Source organism: Mobula hypostoma, chromosome 5 (assembly GCF_963921235.1).
Source record: "Mobula hypostoma chromosome 5, sMobHyp1.1, whole genome shotgun sequence".
Taxonomy (NCBI): Eukaryota; Metazoa; Chordata; class Chondrichthyes; order Myliobatiformes; family Myliobatidae; genus Mobula; species Mobula hypostoma.
The window spans coordinates 134593248-134618870 of NC_086101.1; the positions used below are offsets into that span (position 1 = coordinate 134593248).

At 43.2% G+C, this 25623-nt stretch overlaps 1 protein-coding gene across 2 annotated transcripts in view; it reads left to right on the plus strand.

Moving 5' to 3' along the window:
- Positions 1–1798: 1798 nt before the first annotated feature.
- LOC134346300 (solute carrier family 46 member 2-like) overlaps positions 1799–25623 on the plus strand; it is a 29446-nt gene continuing 5621 nt past the window's right edge. The window contains exons 1-3 of one of the 2 annotated variants that reach the window (XM_063047653.1): positions 1799–2927; positions 21449–21532; positions 22730–22886. In XM_063047653.1, the coding sequence (XP_062903723.1) occupies positions 1811–2927; positions 21449–21532; positions 22730–22886 (1358 nt within the window). In that variant the 5' untranslated portion in view covers positions 1799–1810. Of the gene's footprint in view, positions 2928–3586; positions 4181–21448; positions 21533–22729; positions 22887–25623 lie in introns of those variants that run through there. The other variant, XM_063047654.1, reaches the window with a different exon arrangement.

Below are 25623 nucleotides of genomic sequence, written 5' to 3' on the forward strand. Positions count from 1 at the left end.
ATAAACTGGAGAAATGCCATCAGGTTGGAGGCTACCTAGATGGAATATGATGCGTTACTCTTCCAATGTGAGAGTGGCCTCATTGTGACTGAAGAAGAGGCCATGGTCAACATGTCAGAATGGGAATGAGGATTGGAATTAAAATGGTTGGCCACCAGGAAATTCTGCTTCTAGCGGATGGAGCAAAGGTGCTAGTCAAAGCAGTCCCCCAATCTATGTCAGGTCTCACCAATGTAGAGGAGGCCACAGTAGATATAGAGGATGACCCCAACAAATTTGCAGGTGAAGCGTTGCCTCACTTTTCTAAACAACATCTCTTAAGCTGCAAAGAAATTTGGTGCCAGTGAGGGGTTACAGCAAGGGGCGGATATTTTCTTAAGTTCAAAGTAAATTTATTAGCAAAGTACACGTATGTCACCATATACCACCTTGAGATTAATTTCCTTGCAGGTATTTAAAGGAAAGATAAAGAAATACAATAGAGTTTACAGAAAACTATAGATAAACAATCAATGTGCAAAAGAAGACAAACTACAAATGAAAAAAGCCTTATGCTTTTAAATCCCTGTGTTCTACTGTGGTCAATGTCATTTCATTCCATTCTCCACATAAGCAGAAACTTCAGACTGTGACATCTGTGTAAAACAACAAAAAAAAACAGTCAGAGGAACTTAATAGGTCAGGCATCAACTGTGGAGAGAAATGCAGAGTCTATCTTTCAGGTCCTGACTCTTCATTTGGACTGGAAGGGAGCAGGGTTTGGTAGGCAGTACAGAGGTGAGGGAAAGCAGTGGGACAAGAGCTGCCTAGCCATAGGTGGATCCAGGTGAGGAGTGGTGAAAGGCAGGTAGAGGAGGGAAGAGTGGGAATCGTTAAGGTGGTGATGGGTGGAGGAAAACGGCTGCAGATGATGGAATCTGCTGCTGTGCGTTCACGTCCTGCTGGTGTGAAAACTGGGGACCGAGGCTTGGCTAGGGCCTACTCCGGCTGCTGCGGGAGCGGATCTGGGACTCGGTCCGGTTCGGAATGCTGCTGGCTTGCTTCTGTTGCTTACACAGTGTGTGCTTCTCTCTTCTTCTCTGCCCAGTGATCTTTGGTTTTCTTTTAAAATTGAGTTATTTGAGTTTCTTGCTTTGTGGTTGCCTGTAAGACAATTTTCAAGGTGTATAATTTGTAAGTTCTTTGATAACAAATGTGCTTTGAACCTGATAGTAAAGAAGGTGGAGCATGGAACCAAATAAGGAGATGGAGTGGGCTAGTGGGAACGGTGGAGGAGGAGGACACCCAGTGGGAGGAAGGTGGACCGATGGATTTGGGGTGGGAGGGAGAAAAAGCAGTGTGTTAAGGGACTTTGTTAGCGTAGGCGGATCAGGATATGATATAAAAGAGATAGGGGGCACATAGGTACACTCACACACAGATGCTGCTCGACCTGCTGAGTTCCTCGAGCAGTTTGTTTTTTCATCCAGACTCCTGCACCTGCAGTCTCCCGGCGATCCGTGACTGCAAAGGAACTAGCTATATCTACTCTTTGAATCCCGCTGGGGTCGCATCGCTGTGTGATATTGCATCCGAAAACCGGTCGCACGGGTCCAGCAGTTGCGGAATTCCTCGGCCGAATTGCGATTCAGGGTGTGGTACCGAATCGAGCCATCCTATAGAGAAGAGAGAGAGAGAGATAGGGGGAAGTGCTTCTGCTCCGCTCCAGCGATCTTTCCGGAACTGTCCTTACCGCGGCGAGTTGGTTGACTTCGTCGCTTTGAGGCATGGGAGAAGACCGGCAGACTTGTAGGTAGAACAAAAATTCAAAATGTGTGAGAAGCTACCTTCCTTTCTAGAGATCGTGGTGGCTTTCCACCAGGTCGCGGGAGCTTTCTTTGACACTGGTCTGCTGATGGTTGCTAAAGAGCGCTGTAATGCCACGGCAGCCGGAAGTAGGCAAACTTGTATCTCTCAGTTTTACATGTACAACAACATTATGCTGGGACTCACCCCATTACTCTTCACCTTCATCTTAGCCAGGCTGGGAGATGAGAAATCCAGGAAGATCACCATCTGCGTGCCACTCCTGGGCTACCTGATCTCCAGGTCTCTGCTGGTCTGGGTGATCCTGTTTCATCTGCCCTTGGAGGTGATGTTTGCCACTGCACTGCTCAACGGCCTGAGTGGGGGTTTCCCTTCTTTCTGGTCAGGAATCATGGCCCTGGCCTCAGACACTTCCTCTGCCAAGGACAGGTCCGTCAGGCTCATTAGAATCGAGCTAGCCTATGGCTTGGCAGGGTTGATGGGAAGCATCTCATCTGGACACATCTTCATTCACTTCACCCTCTCCCATTACCAGGGGGTAGTATTGGCAGGCTGCAGCTGCCTCTGTTATTTGATAAGTTTGCTGTACTGCCTCCTGGGGGTGAAAGCGCCATCCAGACAAACGGCAGCTGGCGAGCAGGTTAGAAGCACGCCGCCTCTTGAAAGTTACAGAGTGCTGGGTCAGGCTGGGCGGGACCACGGCTCTGAAGCGGCGACTAGGTTCCAAGATGAGCGAAACAGAGCCACGAATAGACATCCAAGTGAAACCTCAAGGCTGCTGGATTACACTGCAAGCGCGCAAGGCAAACGGAGTTGTTGTACAGCAGTGAACTTCACAGTTGCTTTGCTCTTTGCAAGTGGGGTGTTATACGATCTGAGCGTGACAGGTGGAGTGGATATAATTCCCATGTTTGTATTGAAAGACCCATTGAACTGGGATGCTGTGTGGGTTGGCTATGGCTCTGCAGCAGGATACACCATCTTCCTGACCAGTTTCCTAGGAGTCAAAGTTCTTTCCAGATATCTGAAAGACACTTCCTTGATAGTGATTGGAATAGTATCATTTTCCACTGGGATGCTGATCATGGCTTTTGTGAAGTGGACTTACCTATTTTTCATTGGTAAGTATCATTACAGTCTGGAACTGCTTTAAACATTCTTAGTTAATATACACTTTGTAGTCAACAGAAATTTTGACAATGCTTTCAGTGCCTGTCTACAGATCATTGATGTAGCTTCATTATGAACAGTCCTAGTTAGGGACTTACGACATATTCTCCCCTTTCATTTATGAAAACTTGTGTGAATGGTATTACCCACAGAGCTCCTGTCAGCATTGCACAAGAACACTGACTCAAAACTTAAATATTAGTATAGATTATGTGCTTAAGTACAACACTGAAGGGCAATATTGGTTGTGCAACAATGATAACAGAACACTCCTAAGGCTTTAAACATCTCACTAGAACAGTTGTAACTAGTATTCCAACACAGATTAGCTATGTAGTTCTTTAAAAAAAAATGAGATAATGTTCATTACCTCAATGCCATCTGATTTCAGAATGAATGTTGAACCCATGAACACTACCTCACTACTTTTTTCTCTCTTTTTCCACTACTTATCTTTTTAAATATATACATTTCTTAATTTACAGTTTTTACTGTTATGTATTGCGATGTACTGCTGCCACATAACAACAAATTTCATGAAATATGCCGGTGATATTAAACCTGATTCTGATTTTCATGAGAAATGGTAATTCTGTTTCTCCCTCCACAGATGCTGTCCAATTACCCAAGTATGCACGCAAACAACAGGAATTCTGCAGATGCTGGAAATTCAAGCAACACACATCAAAGTTGCTGATGAATGCTACAGGCCAGGGTCTCGGTCTGAAACGTCGACTGTACCTCTTCCTAGAGATGCTGCCTGGCCTGCTGCGTTCACCAGCAACTTTAATATGTGTTACCCAAGTACGCACTATTTTTGCATTTTGATTAGGTGCACCATTATCTCTTTGATGGTTGTGAGATCCTGTATTAGAATAATTAACAACCATAGTTGCCAAGATTGCACCAGTATCCACAATTCGAAAGTGGGTTACTGGCGGAAAATACTGCCCCTGAAGAAAATTCTTCCCCCAAAAATAGCAATAGAAATTTTTAAAAAGCTGAAAATATACATCGGGTCAAGCAGCAACTGTAGAAGGAAAACAGAGTTACTAATTCAGTCCACAGACCCTTCACTGGTATATTGCCAGAATTCTTTTTTATTTCAGATTTCTGGCATTCAGTGTTCAGACGGTCTATTCTAATGCTAAAATAATCAGGAAACAGTTCAAAGTAATCCAATGCTCACAGCTCTGATGTTGTCAAATTAGCCACCACATTAAAGAATTCTCCAAAGAAAAGCAAATCAAGAAACACAAGTTGAAGTTTTTTTTTTAAAGCAACTTATCCTGGATCTCAAAACACACAATTGTCAAAGTTATTTTACAAATGGAATATTAAGGACTTAGCTGAAGGCACTGGCACCAAGCTGTGGAATCCCTCCCTAAAACTTTTCCACATCAATTTTCACAAAAACATTTAAAATGACAAGGGGAGTCAAAGCTATTGTAAAAGCAAAGGAAAGGGCATACAACAAAGCAAAAAGTAGTGGGACGATAGAGGATTGGGAAGTTTTTAAAAACTTATAGAGAGCAATTTTAAAAATTCATTAGAAGGGAAAAGATGAAATATGAAAGTGGATAGTAAAAGCTTTTTCAAGTATCTTAAAAATAAAAGAGAAACGAGAGTGGATATAGGACCGCTAGAAAATGAGGCAGGAGAAATAATAATGGGGGACAAGGAGATGGCTGTTGAACTAAATGAGTAATTTGCATCAGTCTTTACTGTGGATGACACTAGTAGTATACCTGATGTTGTAGTGTGTGAGGGAAGAGAAGTGGGTGCAGTTACTGTTACAAGAGAGAAGGTGCTCAAACAGCTGAAAGACCTAAAGGTACATAAATCACCCAGACCAGATGAACTGCACCCTAGGGTTCTGAAAGAGTTCACATTAGAGATTGTGGCAGCATTAGAAATTATCTTTCAAAAATCATTGGACTCTGGCATGGTGCCAGAGGACTAGAAAATTGCAAATGTTACTCCACTCTTTAAGAAAGGAGGAAGGCAGCAGAGAGGAAATTATAGACCAGTTAGCCTGACCTCAGTGGCTGGGAAGATGTTGGAGTCAATTGTTAGCGATGAGGTGATGGGGTACTTGGTATCACAGGACAAGATAGTACAAAGTTACCCATGGTTTTGTTCAGGGAAAATCCTGCCTAACTAACCTGTCGGAATTCTTTGATAAGATTATAAGTAGGATAGATAAAGGGGATGTAGCGGATGTTGTATATTTGGACTTTCAGAAGACCTTTGACAAGGTGCCAGACATGAGGCTGCTTACCAAGTTAAGAGCCTATGGTATTACAGGAAAGTTACTAACATGGTTACAGCATTGGCTGATTGGCATGAGGCAACGAGTGGGAATAAAAGGATCTTTTTCTGGTTGGCTGCCAGTAACTAGTGGTGTTCCGCAGGGGCTGGTGTTGGAATCACTTCTTTTTATGCTGTATATAAATGATTTAGATGATGGAATAGATGGCTTTGTTGCCAAGTTTGCAGGTGATACGAAGATTGGTGCAGGGGCAGGTAATGTTGAGGAAACAGGTAGGATGCAGAAGGACAGACGGATTAGGAGAATGGGCAAGAAAGTGGCAAATGAAATACAATGTTGGAAAATACATGATCATAGACTTTGGTAGAAGAAATAAATGTGCAGACTATTTTCTAAACGGGGAGAAAATCGAGGAATCTGAGATGCAAGGAGACTTGGGAGTCCTTGTGTAGAACACCCTGAAGGTTAACTTGCAGGTTGAGTTGGTGGTGAGGAAGGCAAATGCCATGTTAGTACTCATTTTAATGGGTCTACAATACAAAAGCAATGATGTGCTGCTGAGGCTTTATAAGGCACTAGTGAGGCCTCACCTTGTGTATTGTGAACAGTTTTGGGCCCCTCATCTTAAAAAAGATGTGTTGGCATTGGAGAGGGTCAGACGAGGTTCACAAGGATGATTCCAGGAATGAAAGGGTTAACATACGAGAAACGTTTCATGGCTCTGGGTCTGTACTTGTTGGAATTCAGAAGGATGAGGGAGGATCTCATTGAAACTTTGAATGTTGAAAGGCCTAGACAGAGTAGATGTGGAAAGGATGTTTCCTATGGTGGGGGAGTCTAGGACAAGAGGGCACAGCTTCAGGATTTAGAGATGCTCTTTCAGAACAGAGATGCAGAGAAATTTCTTTGGCCAGAGGGTGGTGAATTTGTGGAATTTGTTGCCACATGCAGCTGTGGAGGCCAGGTCATTGGGTGTATTTAAGAGAGATTGATAGGTTCCTGATTGGACATGGCATCAAAGGTTACAGGGAGAAGGCTGGGAACTGGGGTTGAGGAGGAGATAAAAAAAAAGGATCAGCCATGATTGAATGGCAGAGCAGACTCAACATGCCAGATGGCCTAATTCTGCTCCTATGTCTTATGGTCTTATAGAATCCACCACCTTTTGATCACATACCCTCATCTCAAACAAGAGAAGATCTGCAGATGCTTGAAATCCAAGCAACACGCACACAAAATGCTGGAGGAACTCAGCAGGCCAGGCAGCATCTATGGAAAAAAAAGTAGTCAACGTTTCGGGCCGAGACCTTCAGCAGGACCCTTACTGCTAAAGGGTCTCGGCCCGAAACGTCAACTGTACTCTTTTCCTTAGATGCTGCCTGTGTGTTACCTCACCTCATCCAACTCAGAATTAATTTTGGTTGATAAACTACTTTGAAACAACTTGGTATTTTTTTTATTTGCTATAGTATTGGGTACCTCAGTAGTGCTGTCTGTGTGGAGTTTTCACGCTCTCCCCATGACCACATTCAAACATGACCTACAGTGCTGCCTGTGAGAAGTTTTCACGCTCTCCCCATGACTGCACAGATTTCCTCTGAGTTCTGTGGCTTCCTCCCATGTCCAATAATGTGCAGGTGGGCAGATTGATTGACCATTGTAAATTGCTCTGAGTGTGCAAATTGGTAGAACCTGATGTGGAGGATTGTTGGGAAAATGGAGAGAATAAGTTAACTAGCAAAAATGCAGGGGGACTGGGGTCAGATTGCCAACAAAAACTTGGGTTGAATAGTCTCCTTCTATGTTTCAAGGAGAGTGGAATGAGTGATCAGTTTCAAGTTCTCTGGTGTCAATATCTGAGGATCTAACCTGGACTCAACATATTGATGCAGCGACAAAGAAGGCACAACAGCAAATGTATTTAATTAGGAGTTTGAGAAGAGCTTCACTCAGAGGTGACGTAATGGAGGGGTCAGACATCAAGTCCATTTTGGGTGGAACTCAGGAATAGGAGGAGTGCAATCATACTGATGGGATTGTACTACAAACTTCATAATAGCCACCAGGACATCAAAGAACAGGTATAAAACAGGTGCAAAAATAACAGGGTTGTCGTCATGGGAGATTTCAGCCTCCCTAAAATAAACTGGACCTTCTTAGTGCAAGTGGTTTAAATGGGGCTGAATTTGTTAAGTGTATCCAAGGTGGTTTCTTAAATCAACATGTGGATGGTCGGATGAGAGGAGGGGCCATACTGGACCTGGTGTTGCATAATGAGCCTGGCCAGGTGACCAACCTTTCAGTGGTGAAGAATTAGGGAACAGTGACCACAACTCCTTAACTTTCAGGACAGCTATAGATAAGGGTAGGTATGGTCCTTGTGGGGAGTTTTAAATTGGAGTAGGGCAGATTACGAGGGCATTAGGCAGTAACTAAGTAGTGTTAATTGGGAACACCTTTTCTCTGGCAAGTCCACATCAGAAATGTGAAGGGTGTTTAAAGATCAATTGCACAGAGTGCAGGAAAGGTATGTTGCTGTTAGAAGGACGGACGGGGATGGAAAGATAAGAGAACCTTGGATGTCCAGAGAGGTGATGTATTTAGTCAAGGAAAAAAAGGAAAAGTATGTAAAGCTTTGAAAGTTAGAATCAAACGAGAAGTATAAATAAACTAGAAAAGAACTAAAAAAAAGGGAATTAGGTAAACCAGAAGAGGTCATGAAAAGTCATTGGCAAGTAAGATTAAGGCAAATCCCAACGCATTCTATACATACATCAAGAGCAAGAGGATAACTAGGGAGAGGGTGGAACCACTCAAGGATAAAGGGGGGAATATTTGCTTGGATGTGGAGAATGTGAGTGAGGTACTTAAAGAGTAGTTTGCTTCAGTATTTACCAAGGAAAAGGATATGCAGGACCAGGAGATCAGTGCGAGTGTATAAATACATTAGGGCATTTAAAGGTCAGGGAGGAGTAAGTGTTGGTTCTCCTAATGAGCATTAAGGTGGATAAGTCCCCAGAGCCTGATGGGATTTACACTAAGTTATTGAAGAAGGCAAGAGCCAAGATTGCTGGGCCCTTGTCCCGCATCTTCAAGCCCTCTCTAGCCACAGGAGAGAATCCTGGGAGCTATAGACCGGTGTATCTCACATCAGTTATAGGGAAATTGCTGGAGAAAATTCTTAGGAATAGGATATTTATGCATTTGGAACCCATGACCTAATTAGAGAGAATCAACATGGTTTTGTGTGTGGCAGGGTGTGCCTTACCAATTTGATCGATTTTTTTTGACATGATGATGAGAGAGATTGATGAGGGAAGGGAAGCGGATGTTGCCTACATGGATTTTAGTAAGGCACTTGACAAAGTGCCTCATGGGAGTCTAATCCAGAAGATTAAGATGCAGGGGGTCCGCACGAATTGGCTGTTTGGATTCAGAACTGGCCCGTGCAGGAGTGCCGAAGGGATTTATTCGACCCAGAGGTCTGTAATTAGCGAGGTTCCACAGGGATCTGTGCTGGGACCTCTGCTGTTCTTAATGTATATAAGTGACCTGGAAGAAAATGTAGATGGGTGAGTTAATAAGTTTGCAGATGATACCAAGATTGGTGGAGTTGTGGATAATGTGGAAGACTGGCTAAGAATACAGCGCCGCATAGATCAGTTGCCGATATGGGCAGAGAAATGGCAGATGCAGTTGAGCCCAGATAAATGTGAAATGTTGCACCATGGAAGGACAAGATTCTTAAGTGTTACTGAGCAGAGAGATCTTGGGATCCAAGTTCATAGCTCCTTGAAAGTGGCTACACATATCAATAAGGTGGTTAAGGCAGCTTATGGAATGCTTGCCGTTTCTAAGTCAAGGCAATGAGTTCAAAAGTCGAGGATATTTTGCAACTTTATAAAACTCTGTTTAGGCCATATCTGGAGTATTGTATACTGTTCTCATTTCCCCCTGTAGGGTGGATATTGAGGCTTTCTGTAGGTGCCCACGAGGTTTACCAGGATGGTGCCTGGTTCTATCATGAGAGGCTGGATAAATTTGGGTTGTCTTCTCCAGAGTGCTGAAGGCTGAGGGGAAATCTGACAGAAGTTTACAGGACTATGAGTGGCAAAGATAGTGGACACTATTCGTTTCCCAGTGTTGAAATGTCTAATACCAGAGGGCATGCTTTGAAGGTGACGGAGGGTAGGTTCAAAGGGAATGTGAGGGGTAAGTTTGTTTACTCAGAGTGGTGTCCTGGTATGGTGTTAGAGAGTCAAATATATTGGAGGCTTTTAAGAGATGTTTGGATAGGCACATGGATATAAGGAAGATGGAAGGCTATGGACATAATGTAGGAAGGAGGGATTAATGTTTGGGTTTTGTTTTTAATTTGTTTTTTTTAGCTGGTTCAGCACAACATTGTGAGCCAAATGGCCTGCTCCTATGCTGCTACTGTTTCATGTTCTGAGAATTGGTATGTCTCCAAAACACTCGATAATTTCTACAGATGTACTGTGGAGACCGTTCTATCTGGCCGCATCAATGTCTGGTATTGTCGGGGGTGGCGGGGGGGTGTCTACCACAAAGCATCGAGCTAAGCTGCAGAGAGTGTAAATTTAGTCAGCTCCATCATGAGCACTAGCCTCTGCAGTATCCAGGACATCGTCAAGGAGTGATACCTCAAAGGTGGTGTCCATTATTAAGGACCTCTATCACTCAGGTCATGGCTTGTTCTCATGCAACAAATTTCACAACATATGCCAGTGATATTAAACCTGATTCCGATATACAAATTATAAGCTCTGCGTAGATGAAAATCAATGTGTTGCTGTTGCTCACTTTGCAAAGAACTTAGTTTCACATCCAGCAAAGATCGGAAGCAGTGAAAGAAGTTTGTCGAAAGAAGAGCTAACAAAACCATTTAAAATATTAAAATATCAAACTAAAAAATAATGAAAGCTTGCCTCCTCGTATGTTTCTTATCTTTAGGCCTAGAGTCCCCATACAAATCATTTGACCCTGCTTAAAGGCCTGACCCACAAATAAGTCATAGAAGATATTCATCAGTTTAGCATTGGTAAATGAGCTGGGCTCTGCTTTTGGACTATGTAGCGAACCCAGCCACAGGTTAATGCAGATTTGGCCTTCCCTCGTGTATTAGCGAGTCCAAGACTTAGTATTGGCATTTGGTTGGCAGAACACTAACAGCTCTGTTCAAACCACTGACCATGTCTATATTTACTACAGTGCTTTCATGATAAGCCTAAGCAAATATTTTCTGAAAATGGACAACTTTATTTATGCTCTCACGAGAGAAGATAAATAAATAAATAATTTTTAAAAAGAAAGCAGCAGTGCTAATAAAATACAAGCTTCTTTATTAGACCCGTATTATAATTTCAAATTTAATTATCAGAATCTGAAGTGGCTGTTCAAAGTTCAAAGTAAATTTATTATCAAAGTACATATACTGTATATCACCACATACAGCCTGAGATTCATTTCTTGCAGGCTTACTCAATAAATACAATAGAATTAATGAAAGCGCACCAACAAGGCAGACAACCAGTGCACAAAAGACAGCAAACTGTGCTCGTACAGAAAGGATTTGACAGACAGAGAAAATGAAATGAAGAGTCCATGAACGTGAGTACACATGTTGGGGGAGCAGTTCAGTGATAGGGCAGGTGAAGTTATCCCCACTGATGGTTGAGGGGTAATAACTGTTCATGAACCTGGCGATGAGTCTCTCAAGGCTCCTGTACCTTCTTCCTAATGACAGCAGTGAGAGAGTGCATGACCTGTGTGGTGAGGGTTCCTGATGGTGGATGCTGCCTTCCCATGACAACACTCCATGTAAATGTGCTCCGTGGTTGGGAGGGCTTTACCTATGATGGACTGAGCATTTCCACTACTTTTTATTACACTTTCCATTCAAGGGCATTGGTGTTTCCATACCAGGCTGTAATGCAACCAGTCAATAGTCTCGACCACACATCTACAGAAGTTTGTCAAAGTTTTTGATGTCATGCCAAATCTTCACAAACTCCTAAGTGATCAAAGGCACTTTCCCTGCTTTCTGCATAATTGCCGGGCCCAGGACAGGCCTTCTGAAATGATAACACCAAGGAATTTAAAGCTGCTGACACTCTTCACCTCTGATACTCCATTTTTCCTCCTCCTGAAAGCAATAATCAGCCGTTTGGCTTTGCTGACATTGGGTAAGAGGTTGCTGAGGCACTATTCAGCCAGATTTTCTACCCTCCCTCATACATACGGATTTGTCACCACCTTTTTGTCAGCCTATGACGTGGTGTCTTCAGCAAACTTGAATATGGCATTGGAGTTGTGCTTAGCCACACAGTCAGAAGTGTTAAGCAAGTAGAACAGGGGTCCAAGCACATAGCCTTTTGGTGCACTGTGCTGATGGAGATCGTGGAGGAGATGTTGTTGCCAATCTGAACTGACTGGGGTCTGCAAGTGAGGAAATTGAGGATCCAATCACACAAGGGGGTATTGAAGCCAAGGCCTTGAAACTTACTGATTAGTTTTGAGGGGATGATAGTATCGAGTGCCAAGCTGTTCATACATGGCATAATAAAAAATCTTAATAAAACAAATTAAAAGCATCTTAAAGAGGATGGCAGCAGTGATAGGGGATTCTGTGGTTAGGGGGTCAGACAGGCAATTCTATGGACGCAGGAAAGAAACACAGATGGTAGTTTGCCACCCAGGTGCCGGGGTCCGGGATGTTTCTGATCACGTCCATGATATCCTGAAGTGGGAAGGTGAACAGCCGGAGGTCGTGGTACATATTGGTACCAACGACATAGGTAGGAAAAGGGAGGAGGTCCTGAAAACAGACTAGAGGGAGTTGGGAAAGAAGTTGAGAAGCAGGACCTCAAAGGTAGTAATCTCGACAGTGAGTATAGGAATAGAGTGAGGTGGAGGATAAATGTGTGGCTGAGGGATTGGAGCAGGGGGCAGGGATTCAGATTTCTGGATCACTGGGACCTCTTTTGGGGCAGGTGTGACCTGTACAAAAAGGACGGGTTGCACTTGAATCCAAGGGGGACCAATATCCTGGCAGGGAAGTTTGCTAAGTCTATTGGAGAGAGTTTAAACTAGAATTGCTGGGGGTGGGAACCGAACTGAAGAGATGGAGGAAGGGGCTGTTGGCTCATAAATAGAAAAAACTTGTAGGCAGTGTGAGAGGGAGGACAGGCAGGCGATAGAGAAGAGATGCGCTCAGTTTGATGGTTTGAGATGTGTCTATTTTAATGCAAGGAGTTTTATGAACAAAGCAGATGAGCTTAGAGCATGGATCAGTACTTGAAGCTATGATGTTGTGGCCATAACAGAGACTTGGATGGCTCAGGGGCAGGAATGTCTACTTAGAGTGCCAGGCTTCAGATGTCTCAAAAAGGACAGGGAGGGAGGCAAAAGAGGTGGGAGTGTGGTACTGCTGATCAGAGATTGTGTCATGGCTGCAGAAAAGGAGGAAGTCATGGAGGGATTGCCTACTGAGTCTCTGTGGCTGGAATTTAGAAACAGGAAGGGGTCAATAACTCTATTTGGTGTTTTTTATAGGCCACCCAATAGCAACAGGGACTTTGACGAGCAAATTGGGAGACAGATTCTGGAATGATGCAATAATAACAGGGTTGTCGTGATGGGAGATTTTAATTTCACCAATGTTGATTGGCATCTCCCTAGAGCAAGGGTTTTAGATGGGGTGGAGTTTATTAGGTGTGTTTAGGAAGGTTTTCTGACACAATATAGATAAGCCTAGAAGAGGAGAGGCTGTACTTGATCTGGTATTGGGAAATGAACCTGGTGACGTGTCAGGTCTCTCAGTGGGAGAGCATTTTAGAGATAGCGATCACAATTCTGTCTCCTTTACCATAGCATTGGAGAGGGATAGGAGCAGATAAGTCAGGAAAATGTTTAATTGGAGTAAGGGGAAATATGAAGCTATCAGGCAGGAACTTGGAAGCATAAATTGGGAACAGATGTTCTCAGGGAAATGTACGGCAGAAATGTGGCAAACGTTCAGGGGATATTTGCGTGGAGTTCTGTATAGGTACATTCCAATGAGACAGGGAAAGGATGGTAGTGTACAGGAACCATGGGGTACAAAGGCTGTAGAAAATCTAGTCAAGAAGAAGAGCTTACAAAAGGTTCAAAGATCTAGGTAATGATAGAGATCTAGAAAATTATAAGGCTAGCAGCAAGGAGCTTAAGAATGAAATTAGGAGAGCCAGAAGGGGCCATGAGAGGGCCTTGGCAAACAGGATTAAGGAAAACCCCAAGGCATTCTACAAGTATGTGAAAAGCAAAAGGATAAGATGTGAGAGAATAAGACCAATCAAGTGTGACAGTGGAAAAGTGTGTATGGAACTGGAGGAGGTAGCAGGGGTACTTAATGAATACTTTGCTTCAGTATTCACTACAGAAAAGGATCTTAGTGTTTGTAGGGATGACTTACAGCAGACAGAAAAGTTTGAGCATATAGACAGTAAGAAAGAGATGCACAGGAACTTTTGGAAAGCATCAAGTTGGATAAGTCACTGGGACCAGATGAGATATACCCCAAGCTACTGTGGGAGGCAAGGGAGGAGATCTGGCAATGATCTTTGCATCATCAATGGGGACGGGAGAAGTTCTGGATGATCGGAGGGTTGCAGATGTTGTTCCCTTATTCAAGAAAGGAAGTAGAGATAGCCCAGGAAATTATAGACCAGTGAGTCTTACTTCAGTGGTCGGTAAGTTGATGGAAAAGATCCTGACAGGCAGGATTTATGAACATTTGGAGAGGCATAATATGATTATGAATAATCAGCATGGCTTTGTGAAAGGCAAGTCATGCCTTACGAGCCTGATTGAATTTTTTGAGGATGTGGTTAAACACAGTGATGAAGGTGGAGCAGTATATGGATTTCAGCAAGGCATTTGATAAGGTACCCCATGCAAGGCTTATTGAGAAAGTAAGGAGGCATGGGATCCAAGGGGACATTGCTTTGTGGATCCAGAATTGGTTTGCCCACAGAAAGCAAAGAGTGGTTGTAGACTGGTCACATTCTGCTTTGAGGTCAGTGACCAGTGGTGTGTCTCAGGGAACTGTTCTGGGACCCCTACTCTCTGATTTTTATAAATGACCTGGATGAGGAAATGGGTGAGTAAATTTGCTGATGACACAAAGTTTGGGGGTGTTGTGGATAGTGTGGAGGGCTGTCAGAGGTTACAGCAGGACATTGATAGGATGCAAAACTGGGCTGAGAAGTGGCAGATGGAGTTCAACCCAGATAAGTGTGAGGTGGCTCATTTTGGTAGGTCAAATGTGATGGCAAAATATAGTATTAATGGCAAGACTCTTGGCAGTGTGGAGGATCAGAGGGATCTTGGAGACTGAGTCCATAGGACACTCAAAGCTGCTGCGTAGGTTGACTGTGTGGTTAAGGCAGCGTACGGTGTATTGGCCTTCATCAGTTGGGGGACTGAGTTCAAGAGCCGAGAGGTAATGTTGCAGCTATATAGGACCCTGATCAGACCCCACTTGGAGTACTGTGCTCAGTTCTGGTCACCTCACTGCAGGAAGGATGTGGAGACTATAGAAAGGGTGTGGAGGAGATTTACAAGGATGTTGCCTTGATTGGGGAGCATGCCTTATGAGAATAGATTGAGTGAACTTGGCCTTTTCTCCTTCGAGTGACAGAGGATGAGAGGTGACCTGATACAGGTGTATAACATGATGAGAGGCATTGATCGTGTGGATAGTCAGAGGCTTTTTCCTAAGGCTGAAATGGCCAATATGAGAGGGCACAGTTTTAAGGTGCTTGGAAGTAGGTACAGACGATGGTGGTGGTGGTGGTGTTGTTGTTGTCATCGTCAGCATTGTGGGCCAAAGGGCCTGTATTGTGCTCTAGGTTTTCCATGTTTCCAATAGTCTACAAATTTCCTTTCAAAGAGCCATAAAATAGCAGAATGATCATCTTGCCATTTTTAAAATAAATGTGATTAATCTTATTAAGAAATTTAAACCATTAAACAGTGATATCTTTTGGTAAAATGGTTCTCAATGGCCACTCAAAACTTATTAACTTTGCTCCACCCACTCATGCTCAATGGCTCAGAGACATTATGTCCTGCTTCGACCTTGAAAAGATTCATTATTCACTTCTCAATTCGGACATAAAGTTCCAAAAGGTGTGGGGACCTTTTCTTGAATATTTTCATAATTCCCCGTTTAGATTAAGGGTTTATTCCTCCTTTTATTCTTTTGCATTTAAACCCCTTACTTCCAGCCTCTTTCAGTTAAGATCTACGTTTTTTTAAATGTGTAAACATATTATAGCTCAGGTAGTAGGCAATATACCTTTTTTTTTATAAATACAGCTCTGTGGTGATAAAAGTTCTGATTAACTTTTCTATATATCATCAGGTTAGCTTGGAGTTGGGTAGTGGGAGGGTGGGGTGATAACTAACTTTATATGATTCTACTATGGGTGCTTTTCCTTAACTGTTATGAACTGTACATTTGATATGTTTGTTTTGCACTGTATAAACCTCTTTTTTTACTGGTTTTTTTGTTGTTGCATTGTAAAACTTTAATTAATTGAAAAACTTAACTTCACAAACAGCAAGTATTAACTAACACATTGATAACATTGCAATAGGTAACATTAGCTCTGCAAAAAATGAAACAGTTACAGTGATTCAGTCACTTTAAATAAAAACCTCAAGGTAAACAAGTACATTCTAGGTGCAAAGATGGCCTAGGCTGTCTCTCTTTCAAGGAGAAAGCAATGTTATTTTTTTCATTTTTAATATTTCTATTACACCTGTGCCCATATATATAATGCTTATGATAAACTATTTAAATTTCCGTTGAGAAACTGTAGTACTCAAATACAAAAATATATTTGATAATGTTCACCGCTACCACATTACGCAGAAATCTTGTTGTGTAAATGATTCTGAACCGAGTGCTGTTTTTCCTCTGTTTCACCTTGTTGCCTGCATTGGACTCCTTGAAATTTTCACCCAGTATTGGTCTCAACCACAAACTCCTTTGTTAAGTCACCAACTGCATTTTAGTCCTGAAGAATCAGCAGGATTCGAAGAAGGAGTCTGAGAGTCTGAGTGGGAGTGCCGAAAAAGAGATTTTTGAAATTTTCGTTATTTTTTTTTCTCCAACGGCTTTCTGAGAGGCGGGACTGCGCAGGCGTGTGACGTCGGGCAGTGCAGCGCGGCAGATTTAAAAGGGCAGACATCCTGCTTCGGATTTGATTCGAAGAAGGAGTCTGAGAGTCTGAGTGGGAGTGCCGAAAAAGAGATTTTTGAAATTTTCGTTATTTTTTTTTCTCCAACGGCTTTCTGAGAGGCGGGACTGCGCAGGCGTGTGACGTAGGGCAGTGCAGCGCGGCAGATTTAAAAGGAACAGAGCCTCATAGAGCGGGCAGCGTAGTTTGCGGGCGGCGGAGTGAGCCGGGAGCAGAGTGAAGACTTAAGGGCTTCGGCTCACCGGGCTTAGGCGGAAGCGGGTGAGGCGAGGAAGGTTTGACATTCATTTTCTGTTGCTATTTGAGGAGAGGGGCATTATGACTGTGAGGGCAGTTTGCTGTTCTCGGTGTCGGATGTGGGAGGCCCTGGAGTCTCCAAGCCTCCCGGACGTCTACATCTGCGCCAAGTGCATCGAGATGCAGCTCCTAAGGGACCGCGTTACGGAACTGGAGCTGCAGCTCGATGACCTTCGTCTGGTCAGGGAGAGTGAGGAGGTGATAGAGAGGAGTGGAAGGCAGGTGGTCACGCCGGGGCCACGGGAGGCAGACAAGTGGGTCACGGTTAGGAGGGGGAAGGGGAAAAGGAAGGTGATGGGGAGTACCCCGGCGGCTGTGCCCCTTAACAACAGGTACTCCTGTTTGAGTACTGTTGGGGGGGACAGCTTACCCGGGGGAAGCGACAGTGGCCCTGCCTCCGGCACAGAGTCTGGCCCTGTAGCTCAGAAGGGTAGGGCAAGGAAGAGGAGGGCAGTTGTGATAGGGGACTCGATAGTAAGGGGGTCAGATAGGCGATTCTGTGGACGCAGTCCAGAGACTCGGATGGTAGTTTGCCTCCCTGGTGCCAGGGTCCGGGATATTTCTGATCGTGTCCAAGATATCCTGAAGTGGGAGGGTGAAGAGCCAGAGGTCCTGGTACATATAGGTACCAATGACATAGGTAGGAAAAGGGATGAGGTCCTGAAAGAAGAATATAGGGAGCTAGGAAGGGAGTTGAGAAAAAGGACCGCAAAGGTAGTAATCTCGGGATTACTGCCTGTGCCACGCGACAGTGAGAGTAGGAATGCGATGAGGTGGAGGATAAATGCGTGGCTGAGGGATTGGAGCAGGGGGCAGGGATTCAAGTTTTTGGATCATTGGGACCTCTTTTGGCGCAGGTGTGACCTGTACAAAAAGGACGGGTTACACTTAAATCCTCGGGGGACCAATATCCTGGCAGGGAGATTAGCGGGGGCTACTGAGGTGACTTTAAACTAGAATGGTTGGGGGGTGGGAATCAAATTAAAGCGGCTAGGTGTGAGGAGGTTAGTTCACAACAGAGGGATGGGAACCAGTGCAGAGAGACAGAGGGGTGTAAAGTGAGCATAGAAGCAAAAAGTACAAAGGGGAAAAGTAAAAGTGGCAGGCCGACAAATCCAGGGCAAGCATTAAAAAGGGCTAAGAGAGTTGTAAAAGAGTGCCTGAAGGCTTTATGTGTCAATGCAAGGAGCATTCGTAATAAGGTGGATGAATTGAAAGTGCAGATTGTTATTAATGATTATGATATAGTTGGGATCACAGAGACATGGCTCCAGGGTGACCAGGGATGGGAGCTCAACGTTCAGGGATATTCAATATTCAGGAGGGATAGACACGAAGGAAGGGGAGGTGGGGTGGCGTTGCTGGTTAAAAAAGAGATTAACGCAATAGAAAGGAAGGACATAAGCCGGGAAGATGTGGAATCGATATGGGTAGAGCTGCGTAACACTAAGGGGCAGAAGACGCTGGTGGGAGTTGTGTACAGGCCACCTAACAGTAGTAGTGAGGTCGGAGATGGTATTAAACAGGAAATTAGAAATGTGTGCAATAAAGGAACAGCAGTTATAATGGGTGACTTCAATCTACATGTAGACTGGGTGAACCAAATTGGTAAAGGTGCTGAGGAAGAGGATTTCTTGGAATGTATGCGGGATGGTTTTTTGAACCAACATGTCGAGGAACCGACTAGAGAGCAGGCTATTCTGGACTGGGTTTTGAGCAATGAGGAAGGGTTAATTAGCGATCTTGTCGTGAGAGGCCCCTTGGGTAAGAGTGACCATAATATGGTGGAATTCTTCATTAACATGGAGAGTGACGTAGTTAATTCAGAAACAAAGGTTCTGAACTTAAAGAGGGGTAACTTTGAAGGTATGAGACATGAATTAGCTAAGATAGACTGGCAAATGACACTTCAAGGATTGACGGTGGATATGCAATGGCAGGCATTTAAAGGTTGCATGGATGAACTACAACAATTGTTCATCCCAGTTTGGCAAAAGAATAAATCAAGGAAGGTAGTGCACCCGTGGCTGACAAGAGAAATTAGGGATAGTATCAATTCCAAAGAAGTAGCATACAAATTAGCCAGAGAAAGTGGCTCACCTGAGGACTGGGAGAAATTCAGAGTTCAGCAGAGGAGGACAAAGGGCTTAATTAGGAAGGGGAAAAAAGATTATGAGAGAAAACTGGCAGAGAACATAAAAACGGACTGTAAAAGCTTTTATAGATATGTAAAAAGGAAAAGACTGATAAAGACAAATGTAGGTCCCCTGCAAACAGAAACAGGTGAATTGATTATGGGGAGCAAGGACATGGCAGACCAATTGAATAATTACTTTGGTTCTGTCTTCACTAAGGAGGACATAAATAATCTTCCAGAAATAGTAAGGGACAGAGGGTCCAGTGAGATGGAGGAACTGAGCGAAATACATGTTAGTAGGGAAGTGGTGTTAGGTAAATTGAAGGGATTGAAGGCAGATAAATCCCCAGGGCCAGATGGTCTGCATCCCAGAGTGCTTAAGGAAGTGGCCCAAGAAATAGTGGATGCATTAGTGATAATTTTTCAAAACTCGTTAGATTCTGGACTAGTTCCTGAGGATTGGAGGGTGGCTAATGTAACCCCACTTGGGATGTGATAACAGCACATTTGGAAAGCGGTGAAATGATCGGACAAAGTCAGCATGGATTTGTGAAAGGAAAATCATGTCTGACGAATCTCATAGAATTTTTTGAGGATGTAACTAGTAGAGTGGATAGGGGAGAACCAGTGGATGTGGTATATTTGGATTTTCAAAAGGCTTTTGACAAGGTCCCACACAGGAGATTAGTGTGCAAACTTAAAGCACACGGTATTGGGGGTAAGGTATTGGTGTGGGTGGAGAATTGGTTAGCAGACAGGAAGCAAAGAGTGGGAATAAACGGGACCTTTTCAGAATGGCAGGCGGTGACTAGTGGGGTACCGCAAGGCTCAGTGCTGGGACCCCAGTTGTTTACAATATATATTAATGACTTGGATGAGGGAATTAAATGCAGCATCTCCAAGTTTGCGGATGACACGAAGCTGGGTGGCAGTGTTAGCAGTGAGGAGGATGCTAAGAGGATGCAGGGTGACTTGGATAGGTTGGGTGAGTGGGCAAACTCATGGCAGATGCAATTTAATGTGGATAAATGTGAAGTTATCCACTTTGGTGGCAAAAATAGGAAAACAGATTATTATCTGAATGGTGGCCGATTAGGAAAAGGGGAGGTGCAACGAGACCTGGGTGTCATTATACACCAGTCATTGAAAGTGGGCATGCAGGTACAGCAGGCGGTGAAAAAGGCGAACGGTATGCTGGCATTTATAGCGAGAGGATTCGAGTACAGGAGCAGGGAGGTACTACTGCAGTTGTACAAGGCCTTGGTGAGACCACACCTGGAGTATTGTGTGCAGTTTTGGTCCCCTAATCTGAGGAAAGACATCTTTGCCATAGAGGGAGTACAAAGAAGGTTCACCAGATTGATTCCTGGGATGGCAGGTCTTTCATATGAAGAAAGACTGGATGAACTGGGCTTGTACTCGTTGGAATTTAGAAGATTGAGGGGGGATCTGATTGAAACGTATAAGATCCTAAAGGGATTGGACAGGCTAGATGCAGGAAGATTGTTCCCGATGTTGGGGAGGTCTAGAACGAGGGGTCACAGTTTGAGGATAGAGGGGAAGCCTTTTAGGACCGAGGTTAGGAAAAACTTCTTCACACAGAGAGTGGTGAATCTGTGGAATTCTCTGCCACAGCAAACTGTTGAGGCCAGTTCATTAGCTATGTTTAAAAGGAAGTTAGATATGGCCCTTGTGGCTACAGGGGTCAGGGGGTATGGAGGGAAGGCTGGGTTCTGAGTTGGATGATCAGCCATGATCATAATAAATGGCGGTGCAGGCTCGAAGGGCCGAATGGCCTACTCCTGCACCTATTTTCTATGTTTCTATGTTTCTATGTAATACACACTAATCTCAGTTTTGGCATTTCTGTTGCTCGCAGTTCTGTTTCTGACTGAGCCATCCTGGATCATCAGACATTCTTACCCAAGCTTCGGCTCTTCCATTACCAATGCACTCATCCATGGCAGGACTCAGGATTCAAATATTGCAATGTGCTCCTGCTTGGTTTCCACATTGCACCTCCTGTCTTCATTATGACTTGCACCAATTCTCATTCACCTGTGTTTCCCTGAACTAATGCTGCCGCTTCTTCCAGCAAACTTTTAAATTCCCTTTTGGGGTCACAGAACACATACAACCTCACTCTGCTATTTGTGCTCTGTATGGTCCACCCAATGTCAATTTAAGTCAGCTATTGGCTTGGAATTCTCTCCATAGATTTCTCAGTTCTTTCAAAATCATTGCTTGAAAACTGCTTCTGGTGATCTGTAGCAAAATATGTCTTATATCTGTTAAGTGATTTGGAACACTAATGTGTTAATGAACCAATATATGTGCTAAAATGTGGTATGACTAATGTGGACAGTGTTGTACACGAAGAAAACATGAACCAATTGATTAAATTGGGTAAGCATTTGCATGGAATGTCAAATGCAGAATATCCCTATTTAGTGAACTCCTTAACAACCAATTAACCATTTTTTGAAATATCTCTTGCAGCTCGAGCAGTGATGATGTTTGCCCTTATTCCTCTCCCAACGATTCGGTCAGTGATATCGAAGCACATAAAAGAGACTTCATATGGTTAGTATGCTCCCAATTTATCAGCTGCTACCCAGATTAGTTTCATTACTGTGCATTGTCACTGAGTTGCTTTCTCCATAATACTGCTTCCTTCCACCCAGTGTACCAAAACAATTTGAGAAGATCACATGCTCTCAGGCTTTTGCCAATATAGCTGCGGAAATAGCTTCTACAAGAGACGTGTTAACTGTTGCATAACTGAAGGCCCCTGATAGGTATAAGTGGACCTTTGGCAGCTGTCAGACTTGTCTTTTAAAGGTAAAACTGTGGGTTCTACTCTAGAGGCTTGAGCACTATCGAGGTTAATATCCCAGAATAGAACTAGGAATGATGCACTGACCCACGTTCTGTCTTTTGAATGAAATATTAAACCGTGATAAGAGTTCATGGTGATGCAGAAGATCCCTTGGCACCATTTTAATAAGCAGCAAGAGATTTTTCTACTCTATTCAAAGTCCCAATAAGCATCACTCAACAGACTGTTTATATCTGTTTGGGAGGATTTGTATCCTTAACCAGCTACTCTTTGCGCTGTATTATTACAACAGTAACTGCACTTCAAGCTTGTTTGCTTTGCTCTAAAGCACTGAGGACAAACCCGAAAGTCGGTGGCCAGAAGTGCATGCATTTCTCAGTCTGGCAGATGGAGATGGGTAACAAATTGCCCATATCCAGGTTCTAATTGGCCAAGTACTGTCAAATTTACAGGACATCATTAAACATCGCAACTTCATGCAAATTTGGAGGCACAGGCCAGAAGCTACCTAGATCAAGTTAAGTTAAGAGAAAGTTCAATGCCTAACTCGGTGATCCAAGATAGCGCCAGAAAATGACAACTATTTGCATGCAGCTCTGAAGGGAAGCATCAAATATTCCTCTTTAGGACTACCACAGCTGAAATCCACAATCAGAGCCAGCCATGAATATTATACAGCACTGTTGCCACAAAACAATAAATTTCACAACACATGCCAGTGCTATTAAACCTGATTCAGTACCATATTACAGCACAAATGACAAGTGTCCACAATTATATTTTACATAGTTACCAACCAAATAATGTTGTTATAGCAATGATTAATGGTACTTCATTACCTGTAATGCACATTGGGATCTTCTGAAAGGGATATGAAAGATGTTATAGAAATGAAAGTTTCTTTTGATTAAAGTATGTAAACCTTTCAATTGTCTTTCAAGGGAAAGTGCTTGCCGTCCTTCAGATTCTCATGACATTGAGTGGAGTTATTTCTTCAATCATCTTCATCCAGATTTACCTATTAACAAAAGACTGGTACCCAAACCTCTGTTTCAGCCTGTCTTCAGTCATCGGTTGCTTAAGTATCATTCCCATAATGTAAGTAAAATTAAGCTGCAACATACCTGTCATTATGTCATGCAATTTCTGTAATAATACCCAATTTAAATAATGCAATCATAGAAAAAAATGTGGACCATTCAACCCATGTAGTACATCCAGACTGATCCTAGTTCCTAGGTCTTGATATTTAAAGGATTCAAAGGTACATTTACTGTCAGAGAAATGTATACAATATACATCCTGAAATGCTTTTGCTTCACAACCATCCATGAAAACTGAGTGCCCCCAAAGAATGAATGACAGTTAAATGTTAGAACCCCAAAGTCCCCCCCAGCTCCCCTCCCTGCTGTGCGTAAGCAAGCAACAATCCTCCCCACCCCCACCAGCAAATAAAAGCATCGGCACCTGCCACCAAGCACTCAAGCTTGAGCAAAGCAACAGCAAAGACACAGACTTGCAGTACTCCAAAGACTCATTCATCCGGTATTCGACATACCACAGGCTCTCCCTCTCCCTAATAAGGGAGAAAGAGGTGTCTCCGTTTCACATGATATGATACCTTTGTTTAAAAAGCAACATGCTATAAATTATGACAGGATTCCCAAAAGCTGTCTGTAATCCAAATGATTTGCAAATTGGAAATGAACAAAAATAATGTACAAGAGAGGATAACAAAAACATCTGTGACATGAGAGCAAGCAGTTGCAGTAAGAGTGGCTGCCAGGCAGTCTGCTCAATATTCCAATTCTTCTCGGCTCCACCCAGCCTGAATGTAGAGCTTGAGGAAGAAAGGGAGGGTGAAGAGAAGACACACAGGAAAAACTCAGATCTTTTCCACCGGAAAATTCATGCAGCCTCATAGCAACTGCCAAGAGCATCCCACCAGTCTCTTAAATACTTTTGCACATGTAATGGGGGTGGAGTGGGGAGAGAGTCCATACATCAGCTTCTCCATGGCTTACCAACATGTGTTTTCAAAAACAACTGTTGCTGCCTCCAATAACCTTTCAAACTAACCTAATCTAATAATCTAATCTAATCTGCAAATTCAAGAAAACCCATTTGCTACTGCTACCACCCTGAACTGATTTACACTTGAATCCATCCAATCCTTAATCTTTTATCTATGCCTCCCGTATATTAGCCTTGCTACTCAGAAAACTGGTCCCTTCATATTCACCCTTGACTCATTATGCAACCATTTTATCCAGCTCAAGTAAATCAGCCTCCAGTGTTCCAAAGAAGACACCCCAGCCTAGCCAATGTCTTTATAAAACAATCCTACCTTGACAATACTCATGCAGACCTCTCAAGAGATTATAGTTGTTGAGTCATATTGAAAGCAGAATATAGCGTATTGGTGAGACGATATCTGAATCAGAAAATACAGTACTGGTTTGATATATGGAAGAAAGCAATACTGAAGGATTACAATATCACAGCGACTTAAGGGCTTTTCAATCCATGTTAAAGGGTCTAAGGGGTGACAAATTACAATTAGTTTTGTTTGAGAAACATTAAGTGTTGGAGTTAGAAGTTACCTTGACAAATTTAGGGAAAGTGCCAAATTCAAGAGAAGTACCCTCTCCCAGGCTGCCTGTATATATAAAACACAGGATAAATCAAACCCAGGACAAATCAGAACTCCAGACTGAATCCCTGTAGTTAATGTTAACTATATCTCATGATTTGGCCTCCACAGCCAAAGTCAATTAATTCCTCTGGCTAAAGAAGTTCCACCTCATATGTTTAAAATAGATGTCCTTCTATTCTGAGACTGTGACCTCTGGTCCTAGACTCCACCACTATAGGAAACATCCTCTCCATATTCACTCTACTGTCAATATTTGATAGTTTCAGTGAGATCCCCCTCATTCTTCTAAATTCCAATGTGTACATTCCCAGGGTATTCAAACACTCCTCGTATGTTAACCCTTTCATTTCTGGGATCATTCTCATGAATCTCCTCTGGACCTTCTCCACATCCTCTCTTAGATAAGAGGGCAAAAACTGCATTGTCTGATCAATGCCTTATAAAGCCTCGGTATTATATCCTTTTTTATATTCAAGTCCTCTCAAAATAAATGCTAATATAGTATTGGTATTCCTTACCACCGTCTCAACCTGCAAGTTAATCTTTAGGGAATACTGCACAAAGACTCCCAAGTCCATCTGTACCTCTGATTTCTGAATTTTCTTACTGTTTAGAAAAGTCTATACCTTCATTCCATCTACCAAAGTGAATGACCATACACTTCCCTACACTATATTCTATCAGACACTTCTTTGCCCATTCTTCTAATCTGTCCAAGTCCTTCTGAGGACAGCCTGCTTCGTCAACACTACCTGCCCCTCCACCTATCTTTGTATCGTTTGCAAACTTGGCCACAAAGCCATCAATTTCATCAACCAAATCATTGACATAATATGAAAAGAAACTGCCCCAACACTGACTCTGCAGAGGCCCAGTAACCATTGGCAGTCAACAAGAAAAGGCCCCCTTTTTTCCAACACTTTACCTCCTGCCAGTCAGCCAATCTTCTATCCATGCTTTTATCTTTCCTGTGATACAATAGGCTCTTATTGAGCCCCCTCGTGTGGCTTCTTGTCAAAGGCCTTCTGAAAATCCAAGTAAGCATCTTCCACTGACTCTCCTTTGTTTGTCCTGTTTGTTATCTCTTCAAATAAATCAAGCTTTCAAGATCATCTCCATTTCCCTTCTTGGATAATGAAACATTAGCTACTCACTAGTCCTTGAGGACTGCACCTATGG